The 12,542-nt window shown below is 65.3% G+C and overlaps 1 protein-coding gene across 15 annotated transcripts in view; it reads left to right on the top strand.

Annotated features, from left to right (window-relative positions):
• RBFOX3 (RNA binding fox-1 homolog 3) overlaps positions 1 to 12,542 on the top strand; it is a 139,198-nt gene that overhangs the window by 107,539 nt on the left and 19,117 nt on the right. For 11 of the 15 annotated variants that reach the window (XM_030961909.1, XM_030961917.1, XM_030961919.1 and 8 more), the window contains 2 exons: positions 1,085 to 1,128; positions 10,395 to 10,731. The exons of 1 other annotated variant lie outside the window; for it this stretch is intronic. In XM_030961909.1, the coding sequence (XP_030817769.1) occupies positions 10,630 to 10,731 (102 nt within the window). In that variant the 5' untranslated portion in view covers positions 1,085 to 1,128; positions 10,395 to 10,629. Of the gene's footprint in view, positions 1 to 1,084; positions 1,129 to 10,263; positions 10,732 to 12,542 lie in introns of those variants that run through there. 3 more of the 15 variants (XM_030961918.1, XM_030961923.1, XM_030961913.1) reach the window with 3 other exon arrangements.

Genomic DNA, 12,542 nt, shown 5'->3' on the forward strand with positions numbered 1-12,542 from the left:
CCTGCACCCCCTCGGGACCCTCGCCTGGGGCTGCCGGCCTGCACTGGGGCCTGAGCAGCTCCAGAGCTGTTGGGCAGGTGGGACCCAGCACCTGCTGGCCTCCAAAGCAGCAGGAACAGGCACACACAGCCCCCCTTCATTCTTTAGCCACTCCTGGGATGTGTCAGCCATTCTCGTTATTTCCGAGGGTCTAACGTGATTGATGAATGTTTGCCTTGGCCGTGCTGCAAAAGCCAATTAGTTGAAGTGCAGCTTTCAGGAAGTTTTCTTTGAAATTTGGCTTAATCTCCAAGGAGTGCCCAGCGCCAGGAGAGCAGCGTGCTGCAGGGGTTGCTCCTTTGTGTCCCTGTGCTGCTGGGGGCAGAAGGCTTGGGACGCAGCAGCCCAGACGTGCAGCCAGCCCTGGATGGCAGCTGTGCCCTGTCCCACGCCGTGGGGTGTGTGGGGCTGTGCTGGCAGGGCCCTGGAGGCCAGGAAGGGCCCCCTGGTCTGCGGGAGCTGGGTTGGGTGCCAGGGGCACTGGGGCAGCTGAAGGGGGGGATCCTGTGCCCACCACCCTGGGCATGGTGCTGGTGGGTGCCTGTCGCTGTAAGACATGAGATAACATGACACAGACACGCTGCTGTTTCCAAGGTAAAAAGGGGAAGTTTATTGTCTGACTCCAACATTTATAGATTTCCAAAAGTGACAGTGGTTGGAGGGTGACAGTGCCACCTCTCCAATGACACTGGACTAACCAATAGCCCATTAAATTTCTCCTCCTCCATAAAAGAATGCAAAACAATAAGTGATTTACAGAAAGTGTGTGAGAAAGTTCGTTACAAGAATGTAAACATCAGAAGGCTTAGAAAATCTTAAAAAATCAGGGTGGCAGGGGCTGATGCTGCCTGGCTGCCCTGGGCTGAGCCCCTGGCCTGGCCAGCATCTCCTGGCCAGCACAGCTCCCCAGTGCCCGGGGAATATCACTCACACCCAGGCTCACATGCCAGCACCGTGCAGCCATGGGCAGACAGCACTGGCTGGGACAGGTTAGTGATGATGGTCGCTGATTTGAATTCTTCCTCCCCTCCCCTGTGTTTTGCAGCGCGCCCCTGAGAGCGCCGCGGGAGGAGCTGGGCTCACTGAAAGGTACGGGGGGTTGGGGTCCCAGGGGCTGCCTTGGCTCTGCCCTGGCTGCCCCCGGGGTCCCTCCTGCATGTGTGGGGCTGGCAGGGGGCTTGGCACGGGCAGGGCAGGGCAGGGCAGTGCCTCGGGCTCAGGGATGGGGCTGGGGGCACAGGGCCCTGCGCAGGGCAGGGGTGGGAGGAAGGCTCCCCCTCCCCTTGCCAGCAGCCCCCTGCCCCCCTGGCACTGAGCCCCAGAGCTGTGAGGGGAATCCTGCACGAGGAGAGCTGAGAGTGACGTGCTGTGAGTGTCCGTGTGTGCTGTCCTGCTGTCTGTCCGTACTCTGCGGTCCCAGGAGCCATCCCTGGAGGAGCCAGGGTGCCTGTCCTCACTGGGGCACAGAGCAGCCCCCAGCCCCGTTCTGTTGCAGTTGCCCACCACAGGAGATGTTTGTCCCCAGGGCTCTGGGAGGGTCACACAGCTCACGGTGTCCCAGGCTGGGGCAGGGCATGGCTGATGTGAGTGGCAGGTGGATCAGAGCAGGTGCCCTCTGCCAGCCTGTGCCCGCTGCTCAGCTGTGGGTGGCTCCTTCCTGTGCCCCCCTCACATCTCTGGGCTTTGCAGCAGTAGCAGGACCCCAGCACAGAGGGGACACTGCATTGCCCCAGGGTCCATCCCACTGAGTACAGTGAAAGCCAGTGGAGCAGCGGGGCAGGGAAAGCCGAGGGGCTGCAGAGGAGGAGTCTGGTGCATCCACAGCCCTGGGCCCTGCCAGGGGCTGGGCTGCCAGTGGGACCAGGGGGTGATGTGGGCAGTGGGGCTGTGCTACAGGAGCTGCAGAGCTGTGAAGGGGAACACCCCCATCCTTGGCACATACAGGACAAGGATGGAGGTGACCTGCTGGGAGGGGATCGTGGTCTGGAAGGGCCCTGAGATCCCGTGGGAAGTGTGGAAAAAGAGCTGCTGGAAGGAGCAGGAGGGCTGGGTGGGAGCAGGGCGTGCGGGGAGTGAGGACGGACGGGAGGAAGGCTGGGCTGAGCTGGGCTGGGCTGGGCTGGGCTGGGCTGTGGGCCTGGGGACACTGCTCAGCTGCAGGGAGAGGCTGTGGGGCCGGGGCTGCCCGCAGCCCTGTGCTTGCTGGTGTCTCGGTGGTTCACTCCCCGTGCTGAGGAGGGGGCTTTGCTCCTCCCTGCCCTGCTGTGGGTGGGTGGGTGGGCACAGCTCAGCCCGGGGCTGCAGGGGATCTGCTGTGGCCCCTGGCTGTGTCTGGAGGAGGGGAGGGCAGCGGGGTGGGTGTCCTGCAGCTCAGCTGCCCCTGCCCGCTCTGGGTGGGAGTTTGGGGTCTGGCACAGGGGCTCTGGGCTCTGCAGTGGGAGAGGGTGGGACGGTGCTGGCCAGGGAGCTGGGGAGCTGCTCGTGCTGCTGCCCTGGCTCCAGGAGGGCTCTGAGCCTGCCCAGTTTGTCTGCTGGTCATGGAGGGGTTTTGTTCTGCTGCCCTGGGCCCCTCTGTCTGTCTGTCTGTCCCATACAGCAGGGCCGGGGGGTCTGGCGGGCTGGGGGGACCCCAAGTGGCAGCTGGGGCTGCATTTACAGGGCACAGAGAGAGAGGAAAGGGTTTGGATCACGGAGATATAAGAGGGAGCAGGGAGCCCCCCGCCCCAGCTGCCTGCAGTGGTGCCTCTGCTGCTTTATCACCCTCTCCTGGTGCTGAATTATTGAGAGTGTTGCTCTCGTTTATTGCCGTGCTGGAGGAGAGCTGCCTCCAGCCTGGTGCTGCTCTGAATATGATTATGGGGCTGGAGATGTCAGAGCCAGCTGGGCCCCGGAGACCAATCTGCTGCCCCCCTCACTCCTCTGCTTCCCTTATCCTTATTTATTCCCTCCCTACCCGCCTGGTTCAGCACTCGCGGTCCCCTTGCTCCTTCCACCCCTGGAGGACAGAGATTTCGTGCCTGAGGAGCAGCACTGCCTGCCTGCCAAGCCTGCAATTGTGCCAGGGCCAGCAGGGGCTCTGTGCCCCCAGTGCAGGACCCAGACCCATCCCAGGGGCCAGGCCCTGCCTGCCAAGCCTGCACTGTGTGCCAGGGCCAGCAGGGGCTGGTGTGCAGGACCCCAGGCCCATCCCCAGGGCCAGGCCGTGGCCAGCCCTTTGCTGTGTCCCCTGTCCCGTCCTGCTGCTCTGCCTCAGCTCTGCTGGGGGCTCAGGGGGGGAATGGCTGCCCTGGCACAGGTTGGCATTTCTGGCTGCCCTCTCGTGCAGCCCGTGGTGGCTCCATGCCGGGCTCCAGGACTGTCCCCGTGGCTCCCCATTGCACACGGGGGCTGGGGGCTGCCGGCTCTGTCCCCCTCGGGCTGCCGCTCGGCTTCTCCAGAACCCGGGGGGCTCTGGGGCTCCGGACAGACCCTCCCGGGCGGAGCAGGGCCGAGCAGCCCCCAGCGATGGGAGCAGCGGGCTCGGGTCCGGCACCTCGCAGGTTAACTGCGGGCGGCGGATTCCCTTATTGACAGGGCAGCCTGGAAAATGCTGAGGCAGGACATCGGCTCCTCGGAGTGCCGGCGGAGCCCCCGTTGCCGCTGCCGTGCCCCCGGCGCCCCTCCCGGGCACGGACCCTCGCCCAGCCCCGCTCACCCCTCGGGCTGCCCGCCCCTCACTCGCTCGCCCTCCCCTTGGCTCCTGGAAGGCACTGGAGAGGATTTAGTCTTTTCCTTCCTCTCCGGTTTCCCCGGTGGATGAGGCGCTGCCCGGCGCCGTTGCCCGGCCCGTTGCGGGGGCTCTGAGCCCCGGGGAGGCTCCGGGAGCGCCGGGGCTGGGGCCGGACGGCCGAAGGGACAGAGCCGAAGGGACAGAGCCCCGCGAGGAGCGGGGCCGGCTCGGGAGCAGCCCCGGCGCGGACACCATGATGTATTTTTGGGTAGGTACCGCTGCCGAGGGTGGGCGCTGCCCGCGCTGCCTGCGGAGGTTCCGCCCGGGACTGGGGGGTTTCTCATCCCTGGCTGTGCCCCCATCCAGGGAGAGCTTCCCCTGTGGTCAGGCACTCCCTGCCCTGCTGGCAGCAGCAGGGACAGGGCTGGGGACAGGCTGGCACTGGGACCAGCAGGGCAGCGGGCAGGGGTCCCTGCCTGCCACCCCCAGCTTCTGCAGTGCCCTGTCCAAGCTCCGTGTGGTGCCAGCCGTGGGCAGAAGCTGCCTCCCAAACCCCTGCCCAGCACCAAAGCCCTGCCCCAGCTGTGCTTTGGGGGTCACTGGTGGGCTCTGGCTGTCCTGGGAGGGGCACAGCTCTGGGGTGACAATGGGGCATTCAGGTGGCAGGTCTGTGCCCAGCAGCAGCCCCCTCTCACGGTGCCCACCCAGGATCTCGGCAGATGCTTGTGGGGCAGCCCCCACGTTTTGTCCCAGGCCTGGAATTCCTGAGGCTACTGAGGGCAATGTACCACCGGGACCCTGAGCCCCCTGAGATCCCCTTGTGGACCCCACAGCAGTCCCTGCTCAGGGTTCTGAGCCTTGGGGGGATGCCCAGAGCGAGGGGCATGGCTGGGGAGCGGGCTGGGCACGGGGCTCAGCTCCAGCAGGGCACAAGGCCATGGCTGGAGGGGGACAGGCTGACACCTACCCAGACACCTCCGAGCTTGGTGCAGGGATGGAGAGGAGGGGACAGGGCCTGCCCAGGGCCTTTGCCTGGGGCTGGACACTGAGCGTGGCTGTGAGCCCCAGTCTGGGGGCACAGTGAGCACAGGGCGAGGAGCTGGAGCCGGCAGTGCCCCATGGAGCTCCACTCCTGCCCAGAGCTGCAGGGGCTGGGCTGTACCAGGCTCTGCACCACCCCAGGGTCTTCCCATGGCATCCCAGCCTAGCAGCTGGGGCTGCAAGGCCATGGCACCTGCTCCCTCCTGCTCCTCAGAGGAGGCAGCAGCTCTCTGCTGGGGCTCACACGCTCCAGGGAGTTGTGCTCCCCTGGATTTGGGAGCAGGGAACAGAGTGGGGCAAAGGGGGATGTGGGGAAAGGAGCTTATGGGGAGGAGGAGGATGCTGGGAATTCATGGTTCCTCAGGAAGCAGCTCTCAGGTGTGAGGTGCTTTGTCATGAGGGATGTCAGGGCTGGCACAGCCTCCTGCCTCGGTGCTGATTCTGCCCAGGGACTGGGTCCCACCGCGGCTGGGGAGCAGAGCAGAGCTGTGTGGCTTTGGGGAGCTGGGCAGGCAGGCAGGGGCAGCCTGGGGTGCCCGTTGCCAAGGGAGTGCCAGGCACAGCGTCCCACAGCACCCTGGCTGCAGGCAGGGCTCTCCAGGGGCTCTGTGCCCCATCCTGTGCAGCACACAGAGCCAGCCAGCCCGGGACAGCCCATCCCAGCCCTGCGTGGGGCATCCCCAGCTCTGCTGGGAAGGGCAGGGCGAGGGCTGTGCTCCCGGCAGAGCAGTGGGTGCCAGTTCTTGCCATTGTGGGTGTGTCTCATCGCGGTGTGAGAGCAAGCAGAGGGTCTGGTATCCCTGTGTGACAGGAGAGCTCTGGTGGCTCAGTCATCAACACCTGAACGGGCTGAGATGGCACAGCAAAATGTCTTCAAACAACAGTAATTCCAGAGAAATGAAGTGTGTGTGGGGCAAGGGGAAGAAGGGCTCTGTAAATGCTACGATTTATAAAGTGTGCCCTGGGTCACAGCACCTGTTTAGCACTAACATCCTCTCTGTGCATTTAAAAAATCTTATTATGAGGATGGAGTGTTTGCTTCTGGAGTACCTCCACTCCAGCCTGCTGTTCCCCCGTGCCCGCCTCACCCATCTGCTGCTCAGGTGGGTCCCAGCCCAGTGCCAGTGCCCACCCTGGCAGTGCCACACACACTGCTTGGGGTGGCTCAGACCCCTCCTGTTGTGTGCCGTGTGCTGGTGCCCTGGGGTGGCTCAGACCCCTCCTGTTGTGTGCCATGTGCTGGCGCCCTGGGGTGGCTCAGACCCCTCCTGTTGTGTGCCGTGTGCTGGCGCCCTGGGGTGGCTCAGACCCCTCCTGTTGTGTGCCATGTGCTGGCACCCTGGGGTGGCTCAGACCCCTCCTGTTGTGTGCCATGTGCTGGCACCCTGGGGTGGCTCAGACCCCTCCTGCCGTGTGCCGTGTGCTGGTGCCCTGGGGGCTGCTGCTGAAGCCCCCAGCAGCCTGTGAGGCACAGGGCTGCCAGTTCAGAGGCTGCATTTCTTGGGTTGGGTCACAGCTCCCTCCTCACCTGGGGAGGTCATACCTGGGTGCTCCATCTTGGGAATTCAGAGCAGGCAGTGTCTCCAGTGACCTCTGAGAGCTGCTGGAGGAGGAGGAGGAAGGAGCAGGGAAAGATGGAGAGGGTTAACAGGGTGCCAGGGGCGCTTCTCAGTCCCTTGTCGCTGTCCTGGTCCCTGCCCTAAGCTGGGCCATCCCTGTGGCACTGGGGACATGGGACCTTCCTTGTCATGTGCTCCTTGTCACACAGCAGCTCTGATCTGTCAATGCCTTCATCTAATTGCTTGATGTCTTAGAATAACTACTAATGAGCTTCTAATTAATGAATGCCTTGGCTCGGGGGCATTTTGAGTGGGTGGGAGGAGAGGATTAGGCTGGTACTGCTGTCCCTGGGTGCTGGTGGGCTGCCAGCACTGCACTCGCAGGATGACCGGGGGTTGGAGCACCTGATCTCCTGGTGCAGCTTCGATGGCCCTCGAGGCAGGGCTTGTGTCCTGCCTCATCTGCAGCCTCCTTGGCAGCTCTGACGAGTGTCAGCATCCAGCTTTGCCCTGTGGGGAGTGCTGCAGGGACCAGGGGGTCCTGCCGAGCACCAGCAGCCCCCAGGACACCCAGTGCCCCCGTGGCACTGTGCCCCACAGCAGGTCCAGGACATGGAATCATGGCATCCTCCCCTCTGCTGGGAGAGGAAACATGGGGCTCCCAGTGCTGCCAGGCGCTGGAATTCCCACTGCATCCTGTGGGTGGGGATCTGGGCACGGGGCTGGGCCAGCTCTGGGCTGGCAGCAGCTCCGACAGGTGCCCAGGGCTGGGTGCAGCCCGTGCAGGGCTCCTGGCACCTGGATGTGCCACAGCCGTGCTCGGTGGGGCTGGGGGCTCCAGGCAGACCCCTGGGCTCGTTCCTCATGGATGAAGCTCCCAGATGTGCCATGGTGTCCCTTGGAGGAGGCCTGAGCTTTTCTGCCATTTCCCAAGGAGAGGATGGCACCACTGGCTGCCTCGGGCGCCTCCCCACAGCTCTGCACCGTGCAGCAGCTCCATCCCGGTGCCTGGAGCAGCCAGATGTGCTGTGCTGTGCCTGGCAAGTTCCCTCGGGGGCTTGCGGGTGCGTGCCCACCAGTGCTCCCAGTGCAGGCTCTGTCCCTTGGCCCCAGCACCGGAACAGTGGCCAAGACCACTCCTGTCCCGGTGCCATGTTGTTCTCCCTCTTCCAGAAAACAAAAGCAAGGAGCCCTGAAGGGTTCATTTAAAATAAATAAAAAACTGGGAATTGTGCTGATTTGAGGGAAAGGCAGCCCCATCTGAGCGGGGGAGCGCAGTGCCAGCCCAGCCCCGAAGGGCAGAGAGAGATGTGCTGAGAACTGCAGCCCTGTGCAACTTCAGCCTTTGATCGTATATCTCACACGTGCCCTTTGCTTTCCCTCTGCTGATATTTATTAGCTTTAATTTTACTGGGACACGGCTGTAAGTGAGACAGATGGAATGGGGTCTGTGCGCCTGGTGAACACATCTTAATTAAACAGATAAATAAACTTTCCTTCCAGGAGGCTTCAGTTTCGGAGGGGCTCCTTGGGGGCTGCGGCTCTGCGGGGCGGGCACAGCCCTGGTGCCACCCCCGGTGCTGCTGGCGGGGGCTGTGGCACGGTGTCACCGGGAGCAGCGTTGTGAGGGAACCCGGCCAGTGGTGCCAGCAGGGCATTGCCACTGGAGCTGACGGGGGGCTCGGTGTCACCCTGCCCAGCCAGCGTCCCCAGGGCTCCCCGCTGCAGAGGGACATCTCTGCGGCCGGGCGCGCCTTGGGGGTGGCAGGGGGAGGGAGAGAGGACACTCCAGCGCTCCTCAGCTCCCAGAGCTGTGCCCATTTCGCTGCTGGCTCGGGGCAGTGCCAGCACTTGTGGTGCTGCCACCGGCCAGGAATGCCTTTGAGTCACCCTGGCCGGAGCGGCGCGGGGGAGGATGGGCAGATTACCTCATCCTGGAGCCGTTCCTGCCTCACGTGGTGTGCTTGGTTGGGCACCGCAAGGCCACTGTGCCAGGCAGTGCCCTGCCGTTGTCACCTCCAGGAGCTGCAGTGGAGCCAGAGCGGCCCAGGGCCTTTGGAGCCGCCGGCTCGGGGTGTCCCTGCCCTGCACAGGGTCTGCGTGGTGTGTGCGGGTTCCTGGGGGAGCCCCTCTCCCCTCAGCTGCATGAAGGGCTGTGGGGGGACACATTTGTCCTTTCAGAGCTGTCCCACGTCCTTCCCCGGGTGCTGGAGTGCACAGGAGGGCAGGGCATGGGAGGGAAGGGAAGCTGGACACCAGCAGGCGAGTGGGGTGTGAGCACCACGGTGTGCCAACGGGGCCACGGCATCTGTCCTGGTCCTTGGAGCTGGAGGGGGAGCAGCTGTGCTGGGCACCCACAGGGAGCAGTGCTTGGGGATGCTGTTGGCAGCAGATGTCACTGCTGGACCTTTTTGGTGCCCGGTACCACAAGGTGGTGGTGGTGACAAAGCCTCCCCCGGGCCTGGCATCTCCTCCCCTCCTGCAGTCCCCTCGGAGTGCATTCCCCCCAGTCTCAGGACCCTCTGGCAGGGGCTGGCACCCCCTTGGCCCCACACACGGCTTTCTCAGCATGGCTCTTCCAGAGCTGTTTGCAGCAGGTTCTCCCTGTGCCTCTGGGCCGGCCGTGCCACACGCTGCTGCTCTGGAGCGTCTGCAGCAGGAGCCGTAAGTGCTGCGAGTGTACCAGGACACTGCAGCATGTCACTCTGCCTGGGGATACTGTGGAAAATCCCAGCTCCAAAGGGCTGCTCGTGTGCTGGAGGCTCCGGCAGAGACGGAGCATCAGCAGCTGCTGGCACAGCCCTGCCTTTGTGCATCACATTTGGCCGAGACGGAAGCTGAGCCGAGCCCAGGTTTTGTTTCCTACATGCCCCAGCACAATGCCAGCCTGGCAGCCTCGGCGCTGCCACGGCTCCGGAGCTGGGCACGGCGCTGGGCACCAGGGAGGGACCCGCGGCAGCGCCGGGGCTGCAGCGGGGCCGGGGTGGCTGCAGGTGGGACGGGACCCGAGCGAACGCACCCGGCTGTCCCTCGCGGGCACTGGCACGTGCAATATTGCCGTGGCAGCTGTGCCAGCGGCCGGGGTGGTGTGGATGCGTCAGGGCAGCACCGCAGGGCGCTCGGAAACGCCAGAGCACCTCTGGAGCTCTGCCGGGGATGAACTCTGCCTGCCAGCGGGCGGATCCTGGGGCAGAGGGTCCCCATGGCTCTGGGGAGCACAGGGAAGCAGTGCCAGGGGCAGGGCCCCATGTCACCTCAAGGGGCAGGGCCCCCATGTCACCTCAAGGGGCAGGGCCCCCATGTCACCCCATGGGGCAGGGCCCCCATGTCACCCCGAGGGGCCGGGGTCCCCGCAGCCCTCCGTGCCAGGGGGCCGGGCAGGCAGATGGGGGCTCACGGGGCTCCCATACGTTGGCAGGGCTGAGCAGCGGCGCCCGGGGCATGCGGGCAGCGGTGAGGTGCGGCCGGTCGGGCAGGGCACGCTGCGGGCTGCCCGCGGCCGCGGGCCGTGCGGGGCCGTGCGGGGCCGGCGGCCCCGGGGAGGCGGAGCCGGGGCTGCCGCACGGCTCCCGCGGCCCGGAGCGCCGGCGGCTCGCGGCGGGAGCGCGGCGGAGCGCACGTGTGCGGCGGGCGGGGTGTGCACGGGGGATCCCCGGCAGCCCCGCCGCCGCCGCTGCCCGCACGGCTCCGCGGCACCGCGCTGCAGCACCGGAACTCCCGGTAAGAGCCTTCCTGGCCGGCAGCGGAGCCGGCTCTGCCCGCCCGGCCCATCCTGCCCGGCTGCCTCCCCTGCGTGCGGCGGGGGCGGCGGGGAAGCCATCTGCAGCGCGGCGGCGGCGGAGGGGTTAAGTGCGGGATCAGCTGTTCTCATGTCATTACGGATTCTCTTCATTTTATACAGAGCTCTGTTTGATGTCTGAATGCACAGGGGACTCCCCCTCCTCCTCCAACTCCCACCCCTTTTATTTCGCTCCCGAGCCCTCTCTCCTTCCTCCTCCCCTTCCTTTCTCTCCCGCTCCGCTCTGGCTCACGCACACCCTTTGCAGACCGTGCGCTCAGTGCCAGTGTCTAATGGCCCCGAAGTGAAGAGCCAGGCGCTGCTCCGGCGGCGGCGCGGCCGGCCTGCCGCAGATGAACCCTCCTAACTAGCGCCGAGGGGTCGGGAGGGACGGCGAGCAGGGGAGAGCCCGAGGGGCCAGCCGGGAAGACGAGGATAGCGGTGGATAGCGGTGTGCGGAAGAGGACGGACCCGCGAGCAGCTCCACGGCTACCTGTCGACACATGCTGTGCTCCATGGCTAACTCGGGCTGCCTCCTTGTCTCCAACTCAGGCATGCTTCCTCACTCTCTCCCCTGTCCTCCAGCCTTCCTCTACCTCCAACAGGTAAGTCACCCTCTCCAGGGGATTTTTTTGCTTTCCGGTTCGCACGTGTTTCTGGCTGCTTCCCTCTCGGCAGAGGGTAAGAGCTCGACAGCATCCTCGCAGCCTCCCCGCTCCGGCCCCGGCAGCTGGGGATGCTGTTGGCGGCTCGGCCGCAGCTTTTGGGGTTTCTCCGGTTTCCCCGGCGCGGCCCAGGCGGGAGCGGGGCCAGGGCAGCGGGCGGGCAGTGCGGCAGGCAAGGCAGAGCCGCCGGCGCGGCTCCAGCGCTCCCCGCCTCGGCGCTGCTGCCGCTCGGCGATGATGGATGCTCGGGAGAGGGAACGAGGCTCCTGCGCGGCCTGAGCAGAAGGGAAGGTGGTGAGCTCGTGTGTGCACACGTGTGTGCGCTGTGTGTGCGTGCCCACGGCCGGGCGTGGGGCTGTCCCGCTGTCACCGGAGGTGCTGCAGAGGGACTGGGGACACGTGGTGCCAGGCGGGTGCCAGGCTTGGGCTTGCCAGCCCAGACGGAGGCTGCTGAGGTTGTCAGCTTGGTCCTTCACCTGGGCCAAGGTTTCGCTGTCCCACAGGGCTGCCCTGGTTCCTGTGCTGGACCCTGACTGCCGGGTTTCTGGGCCCATCATCCCACGGGAAGCGCGGCTTGGGAGAGGCAGCATCTTCCTCAAATGCCTCTGTGCTGCGTCGGAAATCCCGTCTGCCAGCCAGGCAAACCGCTCCATTTGTGCTTTCAGGAGTTTAAAAATTCATGGCATCCTCGCTGCGCTCAGCGTGGCCGGCGCGGTTCAGCCAGCGGCGAGGACGGGCACACGGGTGCCAGCCAGCCCTCCGCCCCAGTGAGGAGGCTGAGGAGTGCTGGGTCCCTTGGGTGTCTGTGGCCGGTGTCCGAGCGGGGTCGTGGCCAGAGCGTGGCCAGCCGTGGTGGGCATGGCGAGGCCCAGGCGTCTCTCCCACGCTGGTGCCCAGTGCTGGCCGTGGGCGCGGGGGCTGCGGCAGGGCTGCCGAGGCAGGCCCGTGATTTATTGCACCCAGAGCCCGGGGACAGGCAGGGCTGCGCTGGATTTCACCCTTCCCAAAGCTGCACTGAGCTCCCTGTGGCTGCTGCACATCTGACACTGAGCAAAGCCTGCCCCTGAGCCCCCAGCCGTCCTGGGGATGGTTTCTGTCCCTAGGAATGGGCACAAGGCTGCTTTGGTGTGGCAGCCAGTGCAGGGCCCAGAGCCTGTCTGCAGCATGGAGGTTTCCCTCTGCAGCTGGGATCCCCCTGTCCCTGGCCACACGAGGGGCTCAGCTGTGCTGCTCTCTTGCCCTGTGGAGCGCTCTGGCAGGGCTTGGCCTGGGTCTGGCAGCAGTGGCAGTGACAGCACGGCCCAGTGGGTGCTCCCAGTGCCTGCAGGGCTGGGAAAGAGGAGCTGCAGGTCCCTGGGAGGCAACAACTTCCCTGGGTGTGCAGCTCTGCCCCGGGCAGCTCCCAGTTCCCCCATCACCCTGCCTGGTTTGCTTTGACCATTGTGTTCCGCATCTCTTCCTCCCTGCTCTCCCAGAAGCCTCCTGCTCCTTGGCAGCAGCTCTGGACTTGCCAGCCAGGAGGAGGGTTTTATTACAGGATTTGGAGTTGGATTTTCACCCAGCTGATGAGCACGATGGAGGTGAAAATCTCCGTCCCCTTCCTGGGGTTTATGCTGAGCTGAGGTTCTGCACCCAGCGCCTGGGGACAGGTGTTCCCAATGTGAGTCACAGCAAGGTGTCAGGGAGAGGGACATCTCTGGAGGCCACCACGTGGGGCAGGGGCATGAGCCATGCGTGGCTGATGGGCCCCT

The sequence above is a fragment of the Camarhynchus parvulus genome, chromosome 18 (genome assembly GCF_901933205.1).
Source record: "Camarhynchus parvulus chromosome 18, STF_HiC, whole genome shotgun sequence".
Taxonomy (NCBI): Eukaryota; Metazoa; Chordata; class Aves; order Passeriformes; family Thraupidae; genus Camarhynchus; species Camarhynchus parvulus.